General features: G+C 40.7%; 2 protein-coding genes across 9 annotated transcripts in view; one reads left to right on the top strand and one right to left on the bottom strand.

Annotated features, from left to right (window-relative positions):
• The window catches only part of TEN1 (TEN1 subunit of CST complex), an 18,618-nt gene extending 17,954 nt beyond the window's left edge, over positions 1–664 (bottom strand). Inside the window, exon 1 of one of the 4 annotated variants that reach the window (XM_046675954.1) lies at positions 537–664. The gene's annotated coding sequence lies outside the window, so the exon portion shown is untranslated. Of the gene's footprint in view, positions 1–322 lie in introns of all 4 variants that reach the window. The other 3 variants (XM_046675951.1, XM_046675953.1, XM_046675952.1) reach the window with 3 other exon arrangements.
• Positions 665–848: 184 nt separating this feature from the next.
• On the top strand, positions 849–25,119 carry ACOX1 (acyl-CoA oxidase 1). Of its 5 annotated transcripts, none has more exons than XM_046675942.1 (14): positions 849–985; positions 1,262–1,421; positions 12,323–12,483; positions 14,372–14,479; positions 15,684–15,803; positions 15,947–16,062; positions 16,465–16,634; positions 17,578–17,740; positions 18,185–18,375; positions 18,637–18,816; positions 18,951–19,056; positions 19,188–19,331; positions 19,477–19,683; positions 21,371–25,119. In XM_046675942.1, the coding sequence occupies exons 1-14, from the start codon at positions 877–879 to the stop codon at positions 21,419–21,421; spliced, it is 1,986 nt and encodes a 661-aa protein (XP_046531898.1). In that variant the 5' UTR covers positions 849–876; the 3' UTR covers positions 21,422–25,119. The 5 variants fall into 5 exon arrangements, with proteins under 5 accessions (XP_046531898.1, XP_046531900.1, XP_046531901.1 ...); XM_046675944.1 differs by lacking the exon at positions 12,323–12,483 and adding an exon at positions 5,789–5,949; XM_046675947.1 differs by lacking the exon at positions 849–985 and adding an exon at positions 5,789–5,949 and having other exon boundaries at positions 1,283–1,421.
• Positions 25,120–25,142: the final 23 nt, after the last annotated feature.

The following is a 25,142-nucleotide window of genomic DNA, read 5'->3' as shown; positions in this document are numbered from 1 at the left end:
CTCGATCTCATTCTAAACCCACGCCCACCCCATAAACAGGGAGGAGCCAATCGATCACATTCTAAACCCACGCCGACCCCATTAACAGGGAGGAGCACCGGCAATCCCACACCCAGCTCAGTCTACGCCTTTTGCAGCAAAGATGCCATTATCTTACGAAACGATAACTGGAGCCTAGTGGGACTTTTGTGCCCGTCCTTTTATTCTCCCACCTGGGAGAACTTCGGAACTCCTGCGACCTCTCCTAGCAACTCCACAGAGGCCAGAACCTCACCACCCCGAGGGCCTTGAGTCTCCCTCCCACTTTCATTTCCTGGGAGACCTTTGTGAGAGGACCGGAAGTGGTGGGGCGTGCAAATCCCAAGGCGCAGGCGCAGTCCTCGTCAGCCTTGTCCCGCCGTTTCCCAACTCCCCGCCAACCTGTTTGGGCGTCTCGCGGCCTAGGGTTCCTTCTGTCCGCCCCGCGTGATCACGTGATATGGGAGGGACGGGTTACCAAGGGCGCCTCGCTATGCCACCCAGGACAATTTCTTGACCTTCTTCTGGGGTCTCCTTCTGGGGGGCCGCTCTGGGGCTTCCCTGGCCGAGAGCAAGGAGCTCGCCCGCCTCGCGGCCGGCTGCGGTCACGGCGCCCGCGCCGGTGCCCTCTCTGTCTCTGCCTCCGCCTCCGCCTCCGCCTCCGCCGCGGCCGGTCACGCGCCGGGAGGCCGCGGGGAGGGAGAAGGAGCGAGCAGGGGCAGGCCAGGGCGAGCGGAGGCGGGGATTCGCGCGGTCCTGGGGCGGCTTTTAGGGCCGCGCCCGCGCTGGGGCTGCGGACTCTCGGCGTCGCTGTTGCCGCTGTCTTCTCTGTCGCTCCTGCCTCCACTGGCTGTCACCATGAACCCGGACCTGCTCAGGGAGCGGGCCGCCGCCAGCTTCAACCCGGAGCTGCTCACGCAAATCCTGGACGGCAGCCCCGAGAACACCCGGCGCCGCCGGGAGATCGGTGAGGGCGGCAGGCCGGGCCTCCCTGCTTCCCCGAACAAGCCTCGAGCGTCCCTCGAGGAGGAGTCGGGGGGGCCCTGTGGGGTGTAGGCCGCATCCTCTGGCCCAGCTTTCTGGGAGCCAGGACCACCACTTCCAGGGGCGGCCTGTGGCGGGGGGTGGGGATCGCCCATCCCGAGAGGGGCCCTGTGCCCGCGACTCTGAAACCAGCTGTGATTATGGGAGGTCTAATGGAGCCCTGAATTCTGTCTCCCTCTTGATGCCCTTTAACTCCCAGAGAACCTGATTCTGAAAGACCCCGACTTCCAGCATGAGGACTTGAACTTTCTCACTCGCAGCCAGCGTTACGAGGTGGCTGTGAGGAAGAGTGCCAACATGGTGAAGAAGATGAGGGAGTTTGGCATCGCAGATCCTGATGAAATCATGTGGTTTAAAAAGTAGGTATGCCCTAGTGTAGATCAAGTGCCTGAACCCAAACTTTAAATCCATGGTCTATGGTGTCCTTTTTCATCATGCTTGGCGTTTGAAGGCTCAAACTGCACGTTTTCACGCCACTTTAAAGTTATATGTGTGGAAAATAATGTTTACGTTTGTATTTAAGCCTTTTAAACGGATGACCTTTGTAGAATGCTGATAATTAATGGAGATGCTGCAATTTTCATTCTCAAGAATCGTATAGATTCTTTCGCCCAGGCATCTCAATTTTGAGTGATTTTTTTTATCATCATGTAAGGTTTTTTTTTTTCAATTTTGAGTGATTTAAATGCAAAATGACTTTGCTCTTTGTAAGAAGAAGGCCTGCTAAATTTAGAAGCTGAATTCGGAAGGATTTTTCCAGTTGCAAGACCAAATATTTGAGTATTTTGGAGCAATAACACATTGTATTTTCTTATGATGGTGTAGCTCTTGAGTTTAAAATAATGGAAGATATGGGATGGGTGAAGAACAACATTAGTGAAACCGCAGAATGAATATAAAGTAGTCTAAGAACCCAGCATTGTTGAATGTGGTGGCAGTGTTTAAATGGCTCGGTTCGTGTGAGACCTCATAAAAACATGCCTTGGTCCTAGTGCTGAAAAGACTATGTCCTTTTTTCAGACCATCTGTTTTCATCAATAAAGGTTAAATAATATGAATGGTGTATATTTAAGAACCAAGAAAAATGAAACATGTTGTAGGTTCAAAGTGCCTTTCTGTAGTAATAGTTATTTCTGCCTTATACTGCTGCCTCTAGTACATTTTGTATCGAATTCTTTTCAGTCAGACCTAGTTGTTATTGTGGAGTTGAAATAATTTACTCTGGCCCTTAGGACCACCCTCAGAACTCCTTTCCATTTTAGTTCTAAAAATACGATTTATTTATTTTTGGCGGCCCAAATCAGAGTAGTTATTAACTTCCAAATGCTCTTCTTTATTTTTAAAGTTTGTAACTCATGGCTGTGGGGATATTGAGGTAGAGTAACTCCCAGAAGATTATATTTCTGAATTACCTGAGTAGGGTTTGTAAATTTTTAAAAATTAGTAATATTTTATTCTTTCTTAAAGTAACATGAAAGAAGACGTGCATCTTGTTTTGCTTTTCAATGATTGGTGCAGCGTGTTTCAGAATGTGGTAGAAGACTTCATAATCTGTGGTAGTTCATATGCGTGAAGTCATGATAAAAGAGAGCAAAGTCCTTTAAATGGATGAAAGATCAGTGGACAGCAGCCAGTTGTTTTATTTATCATTTTTCACGGTACAGACCTTGCTCTTGGGGAAATACAAAGTACAAACTTCAACACACCCTTTGACATCCTTCCATTATCCCAGGATATGACAGGGAGATCAACTTAAGATGGAGAAGAGGATTGAAGATTAATCTTGGCAAATATTGAAAGCCCTCAAGTCTAAGCCACCCATGAGTTGTAACTCACGTCCACGTTTATATAAACTAAAAGTTAACTATGACATAGCGTTAATTGTGAGATGCATCGGATTTCTTATATGCTAAGATTGGGGGGAAGAGGGGATGCTAGAATTGATGAAATACAGTAATATTTCTCTTCCTGTGAATGTTGGGCATTTCCTGGTCTCTTACGTCCATTTCTCCTATCACAAAATAAAATTCATATATGAGAATATTTGGAAGTTGACTGAATATTAGTAAAATACTTTGAGATTTCTCAACTGCAGCAGTAAAAGAACTTTTCTCACCAGTCCTTGAGAAAATAAGACCTTGCTGTTTGGGGAATATAAAAGTTGTTTTCCTGGTCTCCCTTCCTGAGATTTTGTCTTTTAAAATTCTAATGAGAATCAGTAGTGGTTTTGTCATCCTTCTCAGGTAAAGCTGGTTCCTGGAAAAGCGTCTTCAGGAGGGATTAAACATAACTTTAAAACAAGCACTCAGATTTTGTTTTTAAGTTGATTTTCAAGTGACCTGAAAAAAAAACTCAATATGTTTAAGAACATAAAGATTTGACAGTCTTTATTTTGTGTCAGATATTTTTCCCTCTCAGTTTCCTACAATTATTTTGTGTCAGCAGCACCGTTTTTTAAATCCAGAGGACTTGCCTTCCTAGTTTGCTCGTTGGGATAGGAGTGTCTTACATTTCCACCATTTTGAGCGCTTAAGTTACTGCTTTTATTTCTCAGAAATTCTTGTATGTTCATGTCCTCTCTACTTAGGAATGAAAGGAGATAGATAAATACTTGTTGGTTTTAGTGAGACAGGATTGTTACAAGAGCATGCTGTGGTGCTCTCGCCTTTGACAGAATGATTTCTATCCATCTACCTAATCAGCTTTGGCTCCCACTTCAGTGAGGTGGGGTGTGTTTTGTGAATGCCTCACTTCTCTGCAGTACGGCAGCAGTTTACTGGGAGGTACTAAGAAACCAATTACCTTGCCTCTTCTGTTCATATCCTTTCTTCTCTTTTCCTCTAATTGGTTTAAATTAACATTTGGTACTGGTGTAAAAATCTAGAATCTCAGAGTTAAAAAGCATTCTCAATATTGGCAAGCCCAGTCACTCCTTGGGTGCTTGCGTCTATCCCCAGCATCTCTGAAAGTTGATCTTCCACCCTAAACCTTTCTGTAAAAACATCAGCAGCAAAGAAAACTTTTTTTTTTTTTGAGAAAGATTAGCCCTGAGCTAACTGCAGCCAATCATCTTCTTTTCGCTAAGAAAGACTGCCCCTGAGCTAACATCCATGCCCACCTTCCTCTATTTTATATGTGGGACGCCTACCACAGCATGGCGTGCCCAGCGGTGATGTCCGCACCCAGGATCGGAACCAGCGAACCTCTGTCCGCCTAAGTGGAACGTGTGCACTTAACCGCTGCACCACTGGGCAGCCCCAAAAACATTTTTTATGATGCTAATGAGAAGCTTTTATTGTTATTTATATATGACTTAGAGCACACAAGTCATTCTCTCTGGAATCTAATGATTACATTAATTCATTTTGACTAGTTAGAAATACTAATATCTAACTTTGTACATGGAGAGAATTGTTTGTTTACAAGTAGATTATGATTTCTGTAAGGCAGAAAAGAAAATGGGATAATTTGTGTAGTACTTATTTAGAAAATAGGACAAGAATGTCTTGTTTATTGTTTCTTGTTTCTTTGAAGGTGGTGGGATGGTTTCGGGGCCTCCTTAAAAGTGAATTGGCCACCTTGCCCCCTCCTTCCTTTAATTCATGCTCTATTGTACAGACCAGAATTAACTGGTGGTGACACAGCTTCCTATTCATCCCTTGAAAAGTCATGAAGATCAATTAAATGACATTTATTTTGTACTTTAAGCTCTTTATATAGATAGAAAGGACAAAATAGACCCCTATAAAATCTATAACGCGGCATAGCCAAGGCTGACTAGTGTATGTAACAGATTCCGTTTTATGAGAAGATAATTGTGGACTGAATTTCATTATGGTTAGAGTTCCGTTAATCTGGAGTAATGTTCAAAGACCATGGGAAATAAATTTTTTTTCTTTTTTTGAGGAAGGTTAGCCCTGAGCTAACATCTGCTGCCAATCCTCCTCTTTTTGCTGAGGAAGACTGTCCCTGAGCTAACATCCATGCCCATCTTCCTCCACTTTATATGTGAGATGCCTGCCACAGCACTGCTTGATAAGCAGGTGCATACATCCGCATCCAGCATCCCAACCAGCAAACCCCGGCCGCCAAAGCGGAACGTGTGAGCTTAACCTCCGTGCCACTGGGCTGGACCCTGGAGATAAATTTTTCACATGCTCACATTACCTACTTCACCATCTGTAAACTCTGAAGGCCTTTAGAGATCTCTGCTCCTGCCCTGGAATATAGATTTACTATCCTGGAGGTTTGCTTCGGTTATATGGGGAAAGAGAGTTTAAATTATTCTTAGAGGAACTTTTGTTAACAGCGCTACAAATAAGTGTTCTGTGGAGTTCCTTTTGATTTTCAAAACAAATAAAACCTAAAATAAAATAAAACCAAACACATACACATACTCGAAAAAATCCAGCTAAGCAAACCAACAGATAACTTCAAAACCAAAAACAAAGGGGTTTTTAGGCCAAAACATGGGTAGAGTTGCTTCCTGGATTAATAGAATTAAAGAGGAATTCTGGCCCTGAAGTGCCTAGCAGGGAAGAGATACCACTGGATTCTGCTATTGGCCTTTTAGGGAGTAAAATGGTAAATTTTACATTTAATTTCATAAGAAAGGAATTTCAATTTTCCAAACCTTCCTTTTAAGGGCCATGCTGTTTGGCAGGAGTGGGTGGTAGAATGCAGTTTCCAGAGTACGGCTGAGCTCCTTTTCTTTTCTCTCCTGTAGACTGCATTTGGTCAATTTTGTGGAACCCGTGGGCCTCAATTACTCCATGTTTATTCCTACCTTGCTGAATCAGGGCACCACTGCTCAGCAAGAGAAATGGCTGCATTCATCCAAAGGACTCCAGATAATTGGCACCTACGCCCAGACGGAAATGGGTCACGGTTAGTCAATGTTTGAGGGTCAGTGGGTAACCCACCTCAGGACTTCAGTGAGCAAATGACTCCTGGCATTCGTTTTTCTCTGCTGCTACACATTTGGGATTTTGTTTTTACTTTAATTTTTTTCTATTTTTTATTTATTAATTTTTTGTTTGTAGGAAGATTAGCCCTGAGCTAACATCCTCTGCCAGTCTTCCTCTTTTTGCTGAGGAAGATTGGCCTTGAGCTAACATCTGTGCCCATCTTCCTCTACTTTGTATGTGTGACACCTGCCGCAGCATGGCTTGCTAAGTGGTGCCAGGTCCACACCCAGAATCTGAACCTGCAAACCCCAGGCCACCGAAGTGGGACGTGTGAACTTGACCACTGTACCACTGGGCTGGCCCTGGGATTTTGTAAATTGTTAAACCTTAAATAAAATCCAGCCTCTCATTTTCTCATAGGTCATCTGCCCATAAACTGGTCCAGGACTCTGGCCTGAAACACCCTTTGGTGTTTTTTTTTTTAAAGCCTTTTACTGTTGCTATATATGCCACGTTTTAATGGATGTTGAGCTCTTTAGAAAGATGAGGTTGAAAGTGTGGCAAAATTGTTTTGGTGTCTAATTATTAAAGACTGTTGGAAATTCTTGAGAGTATTAATGCCTCAGCAACATCTGGAAGATGCGTCTCTGCTTAAAGTTAAAGATGTGGGGGGTTTTTGTTTTGGTGAGGAAGATTGCCCCTGGGCTAACATCTTTGCCAGTCTTCCTCTATTTGGTATGTGGGACACTGCCACAGCATGGCTTCCTGAGCGGTATGTAGGTCTGCACCTGGGATGCAAACCTGCAAACCCTGGGCTGCTGAAGCAGAGTGTGCAAACTTAACCACTACACCACCAGGCTGGCCCCAAAGATGTGGGTTTTAATGGGGGCAGAGGGTTAGAGCAGGTAAGTGTCTTACCCTTTCACTGCCCACTAGCAGAGTTATAAGGAGGTTTGGAAAAAGTCCATGATTCTCTTCATTTCACTCCAACAGTCTTTTTATATGTTGTTTCTATACGTGTCCTTGGACTTTGTATTGCCAGTAATTTTGGAGAAATTGTTCCTAAATGCCTGGCTACTTTCAAACAGTTTTGTGTTTGGTCCTAATGTGAAATAGGTTTGTTTTCATAGACAAGGCCATTGGCAGGTTTGAGCGTCTTGAATATGAGCTCCCCAGTCTCATTCCTAATTATAGTGCTTCCATTATGTAAATAAAGGAAGAGAAAGACAAGGGACACAGATATCAGGAAAGTTTCACTTTTATGTTTGATGTGGTGCTTTTTGATTGTGAAATGGTGTTAGGAAATGTTCTTTGTCATAATCCCCATGAGGACTGCGGATTCTGGTGGTGACGTGTTACGAACACCCTACCAAGCACTCAAGACTTTAGCTTCAGGACGGCCAATGCGGAATAAGAGCCTGAAGAAGGGCATCCTGAGGGAAAGGCGGTAACACTCACACAGTCTTTCTCTCTTGGAGACAAAGGGTGGACTGGTGTGTATGTTTCGTAACCTTGAAATAACTTTGTGGTACAAAACCCTTTTATTCTTTTAGTATTCATTATTGTATAATTTATTTGACTTAATAATCATGCTATTCATAGGAGGCATAAGATGTAAATTATTCTGAGGCTAAATGGGTCTGATTTGTATGTCTCTTGTTGGTCTCATCCGTCGGCCTCTGTTTATAAAGTACATCGCAAATATATATTTGCTAAATTTTGAAAGAGAGGAACAAACAAGAACTGGAACTTTGCTAGTTTGAGGAGCCCAGAAATTGGACTAAGGTCCTATGTTCCTCTGGGTCAGTGTGCGTTTGTGAGAGTTTTCTGTCTCTCATTGATCCTATTTTTCAGAGATTTTCCTCTGTTTGAGTCAATTTTGTCTTAATCTCTATAGTTTATTTTAGAGAACAAAGTTGTAAGATTAGGTCTTGTCTCTTGATAGAATTTTGTCAGATCACATTGGTGTTAGTTTTGCTTTGTCAACTGTATTCTTTTCCAGGGTAGCCGGTCAGTGTATTGGTTAATTTGCTGCATGTGACAGTATAACCTGGTATAGAATATGTGGAAAGTCCTTCAACATCAGAGAAACCGGCAATAGAGCCACTTATATAGGATGAAGATTTGACAGTTAAAATTCTGAGACTTTGGAACACTGAGTGGTCAGCAATGGTGATCTGAAGAGTTCTCACAGAATTAGCTGTAACTTTGAGTTTGGGATTCTTTCGCTTCCAGGTAGCTGCTGAGAAGTGCAGAATGTCAGTATTGCTCAGGCTCATTCCAGGATCCTCAAGAAGCTTCAACTCCAGTCACCTGCAGGAATTCTCAGTGGCCAGTTTTGCCTCTTCCCTCTAGGATGTGTCTTCCCTTCTCCAAATACAACCCTGTCTCTTTAGGCGCACAAATGCGGACACACATTTGGACTGTGGGTCTGTGAGCCTTAATCAGAGGCAGAGGTCTGGGCTGAGGACACTCCACTCCATGGGGTTCTGGTGTTGAACGTGATCCAGTGTTAATCAGCCTCACCATGTGTTTCTGCGGGTCACAAAGCAGGTAGTGTGTTTGGTCTTCACGGATAATTGATCATTTCATGTTCTTTCTGTCCGCTTCGTAGGGATTCTCTGTGCCTTCGTTTCTCTTATTATCATTATTATTACTATTATCATCATCATCATCAAGGAAAGTAGAGCTTGTGTAATACATAGTTATCATCTTTCAAGATCACTGTGTGGTTTCTTTGCAGATTCCCATCACTAATACTCAAATATGAAATAAAGTGCCTTCCTTCCTTTGAAACTTGAAAAATACATAGTAAACTTGATTTTGTAAGTCACTAATCTTTCTCCCCTGCCTCTTGACTGCTCTCTCTCTGACGGTCTCCTGACCTCTTTTTCCTGAGTGATTCTCTTCCCCGTTGGACTTCCCATGAGTCTTGCTCCCTGGGTATTTGGGCTATTCTAATTTCCCCACTATTAATAACAATATGAACTTCTTTACAGAAACTGTGTCTTTTGGAGTTATGTCTTTGGAATATCTTTCTCAGAAACGAATTACTGCATGAATATGGTTACTTTAAATTTTTTTGCTACTTTAGTATATACATCTAAGAGTTAAAATTTTTAATTTTCCAGTGCTAGTGAGCCTGGATGTTATTACGTGTTTTGGCTTAACCGTCTGCATTTCCTATGTATAAGCTGAGTTTTTCTCCTTTGGGTATTGATTGAAAAGAATCTGCATATTGATCTTATATGATTATATTGTATCCTTCCAATATTTTTTCTGTTGCCTTCTGTTTTGTTAAACATTTTGGCCTTAGTATTCAATGCATCCTTCTCTGAGTAGGTATAAATTTGCTTCTTCCCCTATCTTGGATAATTACCTTCTGTTTTCTTCCAGTTTTTTTGCTTGATTTATGTTTAATAGTTTGACTTGTGTATGACGTAGAGTGATGAATGAATCTACTATTTTTATGTTTATTAACTAGTACCGCTTTTCCCATTGTTCTTTCTGGTTCATCTTAGAATTTTATAATAGTTTCAGTTTATTTCTGGAACCTTAAATATGTTACATTGGTTTGTTTCTTTGTTTTTCTCCTAACATCATAAGTTTTGGCTCATTGTTGCTTCATAAGATATTTTAAAATCTGATAGGGTTTAGTATTATTACGTTTCAAGATATATGTATTTGGTGTTCTTGCGTACTTATTCTTCTAGATGAAATCTGATCTCAATTTTTCAAGTTCTAAAATATCTTCTACAGGAATTTAAAATCCATGTTACATTATATCCTTACGTTTTCTTGGGAAGTGTTTATTTAGTCCACTCAACCAGGAGTTAGCGATTTCTCTCCTGTTATTCATATCTTCTTTTATTCATCCTATTAGGATTTATATTTTTTCATAATTAAATCTTTAATATCCTGAACTAAATCACTTAAGAAATTTCAGATATTTTGTTGATTTTTAAATTGCCTTTCTTTTTACTGGGGTTTCTACTTGAATAGTCTTAATAGATAAAAGTACAGTGATTTTTTTTTTTCCCTTATAGCCTACAGCCTTTCTAAATTCATTTATTATTGATGATATTTTATTGTTGTTGATTTCCTAGGGTTAGAATCATGCTGTTCGTGGAGATGCTGTTTTGATTTCTTCCTTTCTCGTGTATTGTTAATCTCATCATTTTGTCTTCAGTATTGGCTGCCAGCCTCTCCAGCCCTGTACCCTGTAGAAGGGGAGAGTAAGCATGCCTTTCGGGATCATGGTTTTAGAAGAATTGAGTCTAGTACTTCACCGAGTAAAATGTTGGTGCTTTGTAATTTTAAAATAAGTTATTTGAAAATAACATATAATCTTTATCATGCATAGCCACCTTTTTACAACAAATACTTGATTTAAGTAAAAAAACTATTCAGGTCACTTTCTCCTCGTAACATTTCTAAATTTCGTCCACTTCTGAATATTCCTTATCTTAGTCGAAAAAGAGATTTTTCTCCTGCAAACGTTCTTCAGTCTCAAACAGTTTCTAGTTGTAGTAGTTTTACCCACCCTGCTGAGGGTGTGTTGCGGTGACCCTTTGTTTTCATTATTCCATAGTACAACACACTCGTGTAACCCTCCCATGAGTGATGGGGTGCTTTGGAGGAGCTCTGGTTTCTAGTAATGCAAAATAGCCTTTCAGCACTAAAAGTGGCTCGTCCCAGGCCACAGTGTCTAGTCCTAGTTCAGAGAGTTTTCTCCTTTCAGGTCCTAGGCTTAATGTCTATTTTTGTTCCTAGGCACCATTCTTTTAAAAATGGGGGGCAGTTGGCATTCCTGTTTGTGTATGAAAGGCACTCTCTCATCCCATGTGTTTTTCTGAGGATTTCAGTGGAAACTGAAACTTTTCTTTTTCTTTTGCAATGATTGTAGACTCATAGGAACTTGCAAAAATAGCGTAAGAAGTCCCGGGGACTTTTCACCCAGTTTCCACTAGTGGTAACATCTTAGGGAATTTCCCCTTGGATACTTCCAAAGATAGCTCTGGTTTTGGCAGGTCTTCTTAGCGTCCTCATCATTGTCCCCAGCCTGGGTTGTGCTTGTACGGTAACTTCCCAACTGGTAGATGTGGTTAGGTGATGAGATTCTCGTCCTTGTTTTGCCAGTAGCTTTTTGCCCTGAAGGCACTTAACTCCTTTCAGCCTTAATTTCTTTGTAGAATGAGAAAGTCTTCTACATTTTATGTGATTGGTCTGCTGAAAGCACAGCCACCCGATTGGAAGACAGAGTTGATCAGCCTCTCCTGAGCAGTGTGCCCTGGCTATTTCCCTCCTTACCTCATATGGAACAAACTAAGAGATTTTAAAACTGAAATGCTGTTTAGGTTCCTTTCTGTGATAATTAAAGCGAGTAATAAGAGCAATATAGAGTTGATTAATTTAGAGCTGGAAATTAAATAGATGCTAGTAACATGAAAAAATACAAAGGCATGTAAAACTGCTTCCCATTAGAAATAAATTCACGCAGAAGTCTCAGGCACCTGCCAATTTTAAATGGAAAAGAATGACTTTAGGGAGTGGCTTTAAAATGATTAAGATGTTTATTATCATTAGAGATAATTCCCATATAATTGTAATGAAGAACTTGTTATGCATGATCTGTTATTTGTAATTTTTAATACGGTTGTCACTAGAAATTGCATGTCTTTTTTATTTCTGAAATTAATTATTGGGATGAAGAGCACTGTCAATTTTTGTATTAAATTGTTTCAGTAGAGCATGGCTGGATATTTGTGATGAATCTGAATGAAAAGACCAGATTTATGTAAGGGATGTGCATTATGCTAGATGATTTATGGACAAACAGAAAAGATTCCAGCCTGGAAGCATTACTGAAATTGCATGTAGGAAAAACTTTTGTCTAGGAGACATATTGTCATTCAGAGAGCTAAGTTCTCCTGTCTCACCTTCTCATCAGAGTGAATCATTGCACAATTTAAATTCTCCATTCCATATAACCTCTTCAAATTTTTATTTCCTTTGGTTTAATTGCAAGGCTGGAATCCTCTGCCTTGCTTACGTGGTTTGTGCTGCACAGGCTTTGGAATCGGTAGCCAATCCCTGCCAAGATTAATTATTTTAGAGATGAGTAGCATAAGAAAACACTTCTTGCCAACTTAAGAAAAATGGAAATTGCCAAGAGTTTATTAAAGTTATACAGAAAGGGACAGTGCTCTCATCCATGATAAAGTCCACCCAACTAATTCATGCTTACAGAAGATTTTTTTTTCTCCTTCCCTTGCTCTGTCCGTTCAAACTGCTGATTCTCTCACACCTGCTGACTCTTCTTTCAAATGCCCATCCTCGGTATTTCTTCGAAGTTTTGTGCACCGAGGGCGGCCTGAGCCTCTGGATCTTCACTTGGGCATGTTCTTGCCCACCTTGCTTCACCAGGCAACCAAGGAACAGCAGGAGCGCTTCTTCATCCCCGCCTGGAACTTGGAGATGATTGGCACTTATGCCCAGACAGAGATGGGTCATGGTATGGTGCATTCAGTCTACCTTCTGGGTCGGGCGGGGCTCTGCAAGCTTAGCATGTATGGAGAGCCCGCCATGTGTCAGCCATGGCATCTCCACATACTATGATCTGTTTAAACAAGATCTTTCTGCAGAGGCCAGGTTTTTCACATATGCAAGTCTTGGCATAGACATTGCTTTGGTCAGTGGAAATTAAAGTTTATGTTTTCACACAGATATGCTGAATATTTTTTTTTTGTGGGTCACTTTCAGAAGGTCAAGAATTACAAGTTGGGCCTTATTTACTAAGTGGCTTTTCAAATTCACCGAAGTTGTATAGAATTTGTGTGCATATAGAATCTGAACTGATTTTTTTTTCTTCATTACTATCTGATTACCTTCGCTACTGATACCTTAATGATCTTGCACAAATTCCAGGAGAAGTACAAATTAACGGTACGTGTGCTCTTTGACTTGCTGTAGGGGAATGAGTGGCTTATATAGCCTAATGTGCAGCAGTTTGTACTTTGAACTTATTTGTACCTTGATTCAGTAAATTCAGTAAAGTTCTGAAAGTGGCTTGGCCAGAGGGTAGAACAAATAAGATAAGCTGTACTTCCAAGCAGTTGGTTTCAAACTCTGTATCTACCACCTTTTCTTTTCTCTTTCCATCCCCCACCCACCTTTTTTCATGAACTATACGGGGCTGAAGGTGTCGTGTCTGTTCCTGTTATCATCTGATCTGAACTGGTATCTGCATTTGCCATTCGTTTGTTTCTGGCTTCTCTTTTTTTACTCAGACATTTCAGAACAACTAGTCTAGTGTATGTTTGCCACTTGCTCCTTACTTCTGTACAACTTCATCTTAATTTGATAGCCATTTTGGTTCTCTGTGCTGACTAGTATTTTACAGGATTTTCACAAGACTCAAGGTGAAATGCTCTTTGGTTCTATTGTTTGCATTTGGTACAAAATGTTTGCATTATCTATTCTGTTTCATATGTTACTTCTTTTTCTACAAAAACTGCTTCTTTGGTGAAAGGGGTCTAAGTGTCTGGGTCCTTGGTTCCCACTTGGGTAGGTTGTGGATCACACATAAACTGGCCATTTCTGTCATTCAACTTGGAAGTTTCTCAGCGTTTCAGAGTTGTGTTTAAAGAGGTGTAGCGTCATCAAAGCAGTTTGTAAGATTCTCAGCATTTGCTTCAGGATAGAGAGAGTGTCACTTAGAACATTTTTCTGTAACTTTTTTCAAAGAATTTTGGCACATTTGTGTTAGAATTTAAAACACAAATCCCTATCCATCTCTAGTGAACATGTGAACCTGAGAGCACTTCCTAGTCACGCTGATGGACCAGCCAGGACTAAGTTGAAGCCTGGCATTGTTGGGTGGACTTAGACCTTATTATTGGATCTTTAGAAATCCAGAAAAGTCACTATTCCAAGAAATTCTGCGTTGCTCATAATGGCTATACCTTTTTAAGCTCCATTCCATTCCAGCAATCATTCTGAAATAAATTCTCAGTTTATAAGAACTTTAGCTGGAGGCTCTTCCTGTCACATTATTTTTTTCTTCGTAGTGATACAGAGGTCCAGAATGTTGAATTGGTGTACTAAACACAATATGTATGAGTTGAAACTGGCATACTCACGACTTAGAGATGGGTTTAAAAGGGCAATTAACTTCTCTGTTAAATTCATATATTTTCAACTTAATAGGAACTGTCTGATTTAAGTATAGGGAATTATGTATCTTGATTATCAACCATTTGTAGCTTGTCTACAAATGTGTTGTTGTCATTAGAGTTTGTTTTTCTCTGAGCTGCTAGAGCTTAAAGGACTGGGCAGAGGTTTTACCCCACACCTGTTTGTTCCCGTTTTCTATCTGAAGTGAATGTAGTTTATTTTCTCAGGAACTCATCTTCGAGGCTTGGAAACCACAGCCACTTATGATCCTGAAACCCAGGAGTTCATTCTCAACAGTCCTACTGTGACCTCCATCAAATGGTGGCCTGGTGGGCGTAAGTGGATTTTTATCATTTATTGGATATTTTGAAGATCTATTTTAAGATTGTATTTAGAATGTAGAGCCTTTTTGAGAATATCATTTTGAAATATAGAAAAAAATCTCTGAGTCTTAAACTATTCTAAGCTATTTCACGGTTTCTTATGGTGCATGTTATAGAAATTTATACGTTTTACAAAGCACAGAAAGGACAGCTATCTTACTCAGCTTTTCTTAGTTTTTCATCTAAACATTCGCATGTGTTAGCATAGTTTCTGTAGTCATTATTTAAACTTAGTATTCCTTGTTTGGTTAGTCATTTCCGTATTGTCAAGCATTTGAGTTGTTTCAAATTTTTATTATAAACAGCTGTGACATGAAACTTACTTAATATGGTCTTCCATTCTGAGTTATTGTCTTAGGATGAATATTTCAGATGGCGTTAGTGGTTGAAAGATTTTGTTATTCGCATTATATTTTCAATATATAACATTACATTTTGGTAAGAAATAAACGAGCATGCAAAAAATAAATATTTCTTGGTGTACTAACAAAAATCTCCTAAAGCAGCTCTATCCCATAGAACTTTCTGCAGTGATGGGAATATTCTCTGTCTTTGCTGTTCAGTACGGTAGCCACTGGCCACATATAGCTAGCTAGTGAACGCTTGAAATGTGACTAATTGCCTGTAGAACTGAATCTTATCTTTTATTTAATTATAATTAGTTTAAATGTAAATAGCCACATGTGGCTAGTGGCTACTGTTTTGGAAAGCACTGCCTTAAGGGAGAAAAAGGAAGTAATTTAAATTGGTATTCTTATGGTTCTCCTAAGATTTTCTTTAAGTAAATAAAATAACTAGAAAAGAAGGTAAAGTTGCCTTTTCTTAAATGAAGGATTGCTGTCCAATCCTTAACTGTGCACCTTAAACTGACACACTGTTACATGTCAATTATATCTCAAAAAAAATATAAAGCTTTTGTATGTATAGAAAAATGGATTGCTTTGCCAAAATTTAGTAAGTTTTAATAATCATCAGTGTAAGTGAATTTCTTTTTGAAAACTGGGTGTGGTACTGTCATAAGGCAGACTCTCTGGGCACACTTTATTGATAGAGTCTAGTGTTATATTTAACATAGAATTTTCAAACCCATGTTTTGTTTCTGTCCTTTGAAAGTTTAAGAATGTTTGCTCACTTCTCGTTCTCTTTGGTGTTGCAGTTGGAAAGACTTCAAATCATGCAATAGTTCTTGCCCAACTCATCACTAAGGGGAAATGCTATGGATTACATGCCTTCATGGTACCTATTCGTGAAATTGGGACCCATAAGCCTTTGCCAGGTAGAATTGTTCATCCAATGTTAAGATCAAAAGTTAAACTGATCAGTTTCTTCTGAAAAAAGTATAACACAACTAAAGAGGCAGGGGAGAGCCAGAAATTCCAGAGGATAAACATTTTGTGACTTTTCTTTCATCTGTGGTAGGCATTACCGTTGGAGACATTGGCCCCAAATTTGGCTATGATGAGATGGATAATGGCTACCTGAAGATGGACAATTATCGTATTCCCAGAGAAAACATGCTAATGAAGTATGCCCAGGTATATTTAGACAGAAAATAGGAGCAGAGGTGTCAAACATGGGAGTTTCAGTGGCTTTCGATAACCACAGGGTTAGAAGGATCTATTCTTTATTAGAAGGTAACGTATTTTTACTTCTGATGCTTCTTTTATTGTGACGGTGAAATCAAAAGCCCTTGACAGGTGTGAAGAGCATCCATATTCTGGTTTGCTAAACCAGTGGGTCTCAAACCTGGCATGCATTAGAATCACCTGGAATGCTGGTTAAGGTAGGTCAGGGTGGGGACTGAGGTGGTGTGTTTCAAACAAGTTCCCAGGTGATGCTGATGCTGCCATTTGGGGGACTACACTTTGTGAATCCCTGGCCTAAAGTGCCGCGTCAGTTTAACAGAAGGAGGCATCAGTTCCATGTTCTTTTTCCAGGTGAAGCCTGATGGCACATACGTGAAACCTGTGAGTAACAAGCTGACCTATGGGACCATGGTATTTGTCAGGTCCTTTCTCGTGGGAGAAGCTGCTCGGTCTCTGTCTAAGGCTTGCACCATTGCCATCCGATACAGCGCCGTGAGGCACCAGTCTGAAATCAAGCCAGGGTAAGGGTGGAGTCTGAGATGGTCTCAGTACTGAAGACCTGGCTTTGACCCATTCAGATATCAAAATTCCCAGATGTGGTATAGAGAAGACGCATTGGCTGTGCAAAATTAGCCGGGATGGCAGTGTGCTAGGTCTGCCACTTAGAGCCTAAACTTCTTTTCTTAAGTAGAAAGATGCAAATAACCGCCTTATTATTATTTTTAACCTTCTAAGAAAAACAGTAATAATGTTACCTGAGCTCTATAAATGAAATATTCAAAGTACTAAAAGAGGTTTGAAAATTCTAATTGCTACTAACAACTACGAATTGGGTATGATGAAAGTGACATTAAATTTGATTCCGTAATGTGTTCATGAACATAGTTTATTCCTACTACTGTGTTTCACTTGGGCATCACTCCCTGATAACCTTTTTACTCTTAAAAGAAGCAATAAAGAAATTGATAAGAGCAGACTTTCTTAGACGTCAAATAGTTAATTTAACCCTGCATTGGGTCTTCTCCAAAACTGTGGTCAGAATATAGTTTATTCCACCCTGGTTAGACCTCTTTACATTGCCTTCCTCCTTTGAGGTCAACTAAGTTGGATTTTGTATATTGCTATAAGATGCAGTTTCCTTAGTCATACTGGCAAGACTAAGATAGATATGAACTTCATAGCCGGGAAATTCTGTCCACCTAAGGCAGTTCAATAAGGCAGTTTAAGAGCATGGTGTTCTGTAGCCACATAGCCTAGATTTAAATCGAGACTCTCACTTATTGGCTCTGTGACCTCAGGCAGGTTCTTAACCTCTCATTTTCCCCATCCATGAAATGGGGATAATAGCTACCTCATAGGGTCTTTATGAGGATTAAATAAGTTAATATATCAAAGTGTTCAGACTAGAAGCTGGCATATAGTAAGTTCTATATAAGTGTTTATTTTTTTTCCTATATACTTTAGTGAACCAGAACCGCAGATTTTGGATTTTCAAACCCAGCAGTATAAACTCTTTCCACTCCTGGCTACTGCCTATGCCTTCCAGTTTGTAGGCGCATACATGAAGGAGACCTATCTTCGGATTAATGAAGGCATTGGCCAAGGGGACCTGAGTGAATTGCCAGAGGTACGTGTTTAGTCTCATTCGCTTGTGGACACCCTTCTGTTTCATATTTACCTGTTGGATAATGTCCAGAGAAAACTAAACCTTGGGATATTATGAAAGGAATCCCTGTACTCTCAAAGATACAGAAATTTTTCTGATTGAAAGTGGATCAGATATGAAGATATGTGGGTTTTGTCTTTAAGTTTCAGAAGTACTGTACCACATTGGTCATTTGTTAATCAAAGGAAAATAAGTGGTGACTTTTTGCCAAGTAGAACAGTTCAGAAGGGAATCTTGGGAAGGTTATTAATTCGGGCCAATTAGATGACCATGCATCTTCAGTTTACATACGTGTCAAGTGCTGTTGAAAGTGACTGGCACTGTCAGGTGAGGGATTAGTGTTTCCCTTTGGAACTGGGACTCTTAGCACCGATGTTCTGATGGCCTTGTGCTTTCCCCCTTCAGCTTCACGCACTCACCGCCGGGCTGAAGGCTTTCACCTCCTGGACAAGTAACGCTGCTATTGAAGCATGTCGCATGGCTTGTGGCGGTCATGGCTATTCTCATTGCAGTGGTCTTCCAAATATTTACGTCACTTTTACTGCAACGTGCACCTTTGAGGGAGAAAATACTGTCATGATGCTGCAGACAGCTAGGTGAGAATCTAATTCATGATTTCTCTCTCATCGAGGACGTTCCACTCCTTTTCATCGGTTCCTTTTCCCATGTTTTCTCTTCACGTTATGTTTGTTCCTGAAAGATGTAGTTTTGCCTTCCATCCTGACCCACTGTTTTTATCTTGTGGTGAGACCAACGAGTATGAAACACCTGTCTCTTAGCTTAAAGTCATTTCAGGAGTTTATTTCTGTTTCACAGAAAGTCTAGTTACTGAAAGCATGCATACTGGTGATTTTTAGGTTCCTGATGAAAAGTTACGACCAGGTGCACTCAGGAAAGTTGGTGTGTGGCATGGTGTCCTACTTGAATGACCTACCCAGTCAGCGCATCCAGCCCCAGCAGGTAGCTGTCTGGCCGAGTGTGGTGGATATCAACAGCCCTGACAGCCTAACAGAAGCGTATAAACTCCGTGCGGCCAGGTGAGCTCACCTTCCAAAGCTAGAATAGGCGGCTGTGGGGACCTGTCGGGCCAGGGGCCTAATGGAAGAGGAAGAAGGTGTGGGTACTGTTGATTGTGTCTGCCAAGCTTGAGTTTTCTTTCCTTTTTTAACAGATTAGTAGAAATTGCTGCGAAAAACCTTCAAACTGAAGTGTTTCACCGAAAAAGCAAGGAGGTAGCATGGAACCTAACTTCCGTTGACCTTGTTCGAGCAAGTGAGGTCAGCGACAGTTCTCCCCCTCCTGTCTGCCCCACCCTCCTCCCCTCTCATTTTCTTAGTGCAAAACCCCTTGTCACTGTGTGTTGAATCTTTTTCAGAGGTTCTCACTCTGCTGTTTGCTTTTTATCTAGGCACATTGCCACTATGTGGTAGTGAAGCTCTTTGCAGAAAAACTTCTCACGATTCAAGATAAATCCGTCCAGGCTGTCTTAAGGAATTTATGTCTCTTGTATTCTCTATATGGAATCAGTCAGAATGCAGGGGATTTTCTTCAGGTAAGTATTTTCTAAGGTTAAGTCCTATTTATTATTTTTATAGAAAAATAATTGTGGTCTACTGTATGTGTGTGTGTATATATAAATACGTACCTGTCTGTATACAGACATACATGTACGTGTTTGCTTGTTTTGTTTCTTTTAGGGGAGCATCATGACTGAGTCTCAAATTACCCAAGTACACCAGCGCGTAAAGGAGTTGCTGACTGCCATTCGCCCTGATGCTGTTGCTTTGGTCGATGCTTTTGATTTTCAGGATGTGACACTTGGCTCTGTGCTTGGCCGCTACGACGGGAATGTGTATGAAAACTTGTTTGAGTGGGCCAAGAAATCTCCCCTGAACAAAACAGAGGTAAAAACAATGTCTTTTCACCTTTTGAAATTCTTCAGTTAAATATTAAGGCGAGAAAGACCTCTGAGAGCGATCTGTCTGTGGAAGCTTTGGAAGTTCCTGTGGCCACTTCAGACAATCACTTTATTTGAGCAATAGGTTCAGAAGGGAACTGGGTTTTTCCCACAGTAGGGAGGTTTTTAATTTCCTTCAGTATTTAATAACTAATTGAAATTTTTCAAACGTTTAGAAAAATAGAATACCCCGATGCACCTGCATGTCCCCTTTGTGCTGCTTCAACAGCTGTCTACTCACGTCCAGTTGTGTTTCATCTGATCCCCCAGCCCCCACCTCCTCCTCCTCCTGGGGATTATTTTGAAACAAATCCAAGGTATCAGATAATTTTATCCATAGATATTTCAATATGTATCTCTAAAAGATTTTTTTGAAAAATTAACCCCTTACTTGAGGCCGGCCTGATGGCACAGCAGTTAAGTGCGCACGTTCCGCTTCTCGGTGGCCTGGGGTTCGCCGCCTCGGATCCCAGGTGTGGACATGGCACCCCTTGGCAAAAGCCATGCTGTGGTAGGCGTCCCACATATAAAGTAGAGGAAGATGGGCATGGATGTTAGCTCAGGGCCAGTCTTCGTCAGCAAAAAGAGGAGGATTGGCAATAGTTAGCTCGGGGCTATAATCTTCCTCAAAAAAAAAAAAAAAACCACTTACCATTCTCACACCTAAACAAATTAATAACAAATTTTTTAATATCGTGAACTGCCCAATGTCCAGATTTCCCCAATTGACTCAATTCTTTTTTTTTCCCCCTTAAATTTATTTGAATTAGCATCCAAATAAAGTCCAGATAACTTCTCCATTAAAATTATGCTGGGGGGGGTCAGCCCTGTGGCTGAGTGGCTAAGCTTGCATGCTCCGCTGCAGCAGCCCAGTGTTTCGTCGGTTCGAATCCTGGGCGCGGACATGGCACTGCTCATCAAGCCATGCTCAGGCGGCGTCCCACATGCCACAACTGGAAGGACCCACAACTAAGAATATACAACTGTGTACCTGGGGGGCTTTGGGGAGAAAAAGGAAAAATTAAAAAAAAAAAAATTATGCTAGGGACCAGCCCAGTGGCGCAGCAGTTAAGTTTGCACATTCCGTTTCGGCAGCCCTGGGATTCACCGTTTTGGATCCCAGGTGCAGGCCTACGCACCACTTGTCAAGCCACGCTGTGGCAGGTGTCCCACATATAAAGTAGAGGAAGATGGGCATAGATGTTAGCTCAGGGCCAGTCTTCCTCAACAAAAAAGAGGAATGGTGGCAGATGTTAGCTCAGGGCTAATCTTCCTAAAAAAAAAAAAGTATGCTATTTTAGGGGCCAGCCCGGTGGCATAGTGGTTAAGTTCACATGCTCTGCTTTAGCAGCCGGGGTTCATGGGTTTGGATCCCGGGTGCAGACCAACACACCACTTGTCAAGCCATTCTGTGGCGCATACCACATACAAAAAATAGAGGAAGATTGGCACAGATGTTAGCTCAGGGACGATCTTCCTGAAGCAAAAAGAGGAAGATTGGCAACAGATGTTAGCTCAGGGCCCATCTTCCTCACAAAATAAATAAAGTATGTAACGTTTATTTCAAAAAAAAAAGTGCTATTTTACCTTACAAGCTCTTTATCAGTAATTTCTTCTCTTTCTTGTCCCTGCAGGTCCATGACTCTTACTACAAGCACCTGAAGCCACTGCAGTCCAAGCTCTGAAGTGTCACGATGATGAGTTTGGTCTGCTCCAGGAAGTGGCTCTGCTCTTCTACTCCCCTTACTCCTGTTGCACAAATCTATGTGCTGTCTTTATTGAATTCAGAGAGCTATAGAGCAAATGATAAATGGACCCCTTTCCTCTTTTTGTAAATGAAAGAGAAAAAACAGATTTCAGAGATTAAATGAAAAAAAGATGTCTTTTAAGTGCAATTAACACTGAAAGAGATCTGTTAAGCATTCAGAAAAAGCTTTAAGAAATGCAGTATGACTTCCATTTATAATGCTGCTGATCCCAGTAGGCCATGACTTTTGATAATTAGTAGAATTTAACTACTAAGTAGTTAATTATTTTCATGTCTTAATTGTTAATCACTGGATATATGTGTTTTTAAGCAAAGGTATTTTTTAAGTGAGGTAGAGCCTTTCCAAGCTTTCCTGCTAAATGTCCTAGCACTTCTGCTGTGGGGCCTGGCTACAAAGCAGGACTGAAGCAAAGGGACTGGGGGTGAGAAGCTAATCAGGAAGCTGAGTGTGAGTTTGTGGTTGACAGCGTTGGCGCACTCTCTGCCCGCTTGCCCTCTTGCTGAACTATTGCTGTGTATCCTTCCCATCTGACTATTCCTCCTAGCATTTTGCCCACACAAGGACTTCTTCACCACAGGCCACTGCAGGATCATTAGCTCATGTGCTTAGGAATTCGTTTCTTATTCGAGGAATCCCTGAATTGTCTGTAGAGCACTACAGCTGCCTTTGTCTCTAACTGCTTGGGAAGGTGTAGGCAACAAGGTTATCTCTACATGTAACTTTTGGAAGCCGATGGCACGTGAGTCAGTGGTGTTTGCTCTCCCTCCTTCTCGCTCTCCTCTCCCAAAAGAGATGCTGAAGAAAGGAGAAAAAAAGAGTCACAGTTCTTTCTTAGTAGAATAAATGTAGGGAGAACTCTCACTTATGGTGATTGTAACTTTGGTGACCATATTAACTGGATTTTCTAGAACAACTTAGATTTCATATATTCCGTCATTTTGGTGTAAACCATTAAAATGCCTGGAGATTACAGTATCTGGCATTACCAAAAAAAAAGAGGCGTCACTCAGGTCACCTCTTATACCCAGGAGTAGCACAGAAAAATGCTTTGACAAACCATGTGTTCTGATTTTTAGAACAGAGAATATAATCGTTGAAACTATGGCTAAACGATGAATGGAGGTTCCATAGAATTGTCGATCTGGCTCTGTTTTCAGTATGTTTCTAGCAGCTTTATCTGAATTGCTAAATTGTCCTTTCAGCTGAAATCCAATTTAAACAATCATTCTATATTTAATGGTTAAACATGTACCTCTTGAGTTTTTTTCCTTGAAATCAGTGTAAAACATGTCACTTGATCTTTTTTAACCCGTTAACTGTTTGTATCTGTGACATCTGCCTCATGAAACCAGTTCTAGAATCAGTCTTGAGAATGTAGTATAATTCAGCGGAAATGTAGTTGCTGTCTTGGGACCTGCCATAAACTGTATCCCAGTGGAACCAGTAATGTGACTTTTAGGTCCAGCAGAAATACTACCTGTTGACAGAAGCCCTAATCTTTCTACCAAGAGACTTAATTAATTAATAATTGTATTAAGATTGCAGTAAAAAGCACTGTGTGTTAATCTCATTTGGGTATATCTGGACAGTACAGATTCTGGGAAATAACAGAAGGTAAATTTGAATTGCTTAATATTGACCTGTTAAATGTCGAATTGTTTCAGAATTGGTGGTGAAATACCTTATTCACAGACGCATATCTGTGGTCAGGATCTGAGCTGTTTGAAATGACGCCCCACCTAATCCAGCTGCGCAGATCTGGGTCCGTCTTTACAGATTTGAACAGCATATCGATGCTATGCAGACACCTTCACTCCAGCACCTTGAGTTTTATTTAAAAACTAAATCTGATATTTGATACTATTTTTATTAACATTGGAATGTTTCGTCTTGAACTTTATTCACTGTAATCAAAGCATAAAGGTACAATAAAACCTCACTAATTTGTACTATCAAGAGGGAAAGAGTATGCCACACACTTAGGAAGAATTTTAAGATAGAGGTTTATTAGATTTAGGTAAGACTAAGAACTAAAACATAAGGCGTGAGACCTGCCTGAGCAGATAGCTGTCCATTAGCCATCATTGCTGTGTAGCAGTATCTGAATGCGCTGGCTGATCTAGGAGCACCTATTTATTTTGTTGGCTGCTTAGTAAAGGAAGCAGCAGAGCCAGTTTGCTGTCCCTAAGAAGCCAGATTTTGCCACAGATGAGTTTGGTTCTGTTGGGTTCTTTGTAAGCTGTTTTCACAAAAAGTACAGAGATAAAATTCAACTTAGTCTTCTCTAGAATGATAATACTGAGTAGAATAAATGAGATTTTTCTATTAGATGATAATGATATAAGCCTTTTTAGAAAGTACTCTGAGCAGTACCCAAAATGGAAAATTTGAGATTTAGTACAGATGTTTTTGCAATTTGTAATGGAGGACGGTTGATTCTTCCTCTGGTGTTTGGAGCTCTACTTTATGCTCTTCTAGAGATGTCCTGAGTTGTATTTCAGTATTTGGACATTAGTGACCTGAAAACAGTTGGTCTCAACACCTTTGGGGCTCTTCATGTTCTTGTCTTCAGAACATAGCACTGCTAAGTATCAGCTTATCTTCAGAACATTTGCTTAATGTTGCAACATTAACTTGCTTCACATGCTTCTGAGAACTCATTGCTTGTAATTTCAGAATACATCTACCGGAGGCATTTTATAGCTCCTAAAGTTACCATGTTAGACTTAACTCTTGAATTTTCTTCAGTGCAGGGCTTTGGCTGGAGAAATATAACTTCAAATTCATGATCCTAGAGTTCCCTGGGCAACAGAAATTCTTTAGTTGACTGCTGCTCAAAGTCCCTCCTCCCCCTCTGCTTTCTTTCCATCTTGTTAGGAAGGGAGAGAACTGGAAGCAGATAGTCTGTAATATCTGCGAATCATAAATGTGGAAGGTATGCCTGGGGTTATCGATTGTATTCAAGATTAGCTGCTACTGTAGCTGCAGAGAGGAGCAGTGCCAGGAAATTGATTACTCTCCTTGAGACCAAGTGTCTTGTTGATTCTCCTGACTCAAATAAAGGTTTTGATCACTTTCATGGAATAATGTAGAGATCATTTCAGCTAATTGATTACTACTCCATGCTTGGGGGATTAGACCAAGCCACACTGTAAATTACTAAAATGACTTTCATTTTAAAATAGTGGCGGAGTTTTGTTTTTAGCCATCCACACTTACACATTTTTCAGTCCCTATTCCTGTAGTTCATGATAGTAAACACAGAAAACACAGGGCCCCTTTGGAGTTACCAGATGTTACCCGCAAATTCTGGATCCCAAGGGTTTTGTTTGATTTTGACTTTGCCTTAAGTTTAAGTGGGCTACTGATTATCGCGGGAAGATCATGAGAAATTGGGAGTGATTTTAAGAATTATGAAGTAGAGCAAATTGCCACATTACTGTTGACTGTCATATATGATCAGCATAATCAGACTGCTGACTGCTACTTTGTAAACACCATTTTATTTCCAACCGCTGTGGATTTAAGGATAGGACTTACCATCCTTCGGCGTATATAATTACTTTGCTCCTTTTTAACTTTTACCGTTGTGGTTTGAGTTTGGTTCTTACCTGACCAGATGCATTTCGCGTGTATT

The sequence above is a fragment of the Equus quagga genome, chromosome 11 (genome assembly GCF_021613505.1).
Source record: "Equus quagga isolate Etosha38 chromosome 11, UCLA_HA_Equagga_1.0, whole genome shotgun sequence".
NCBI lineage: Eukaryota > Metazoa > Chordata > Mammalia > Perissodactyla > Equidae > Equus > Equus quagga.
Note: the sequence above shows the minus strand (reverse complement) of the source record. Positions and strands in the feature narration are given on the sequence as shown.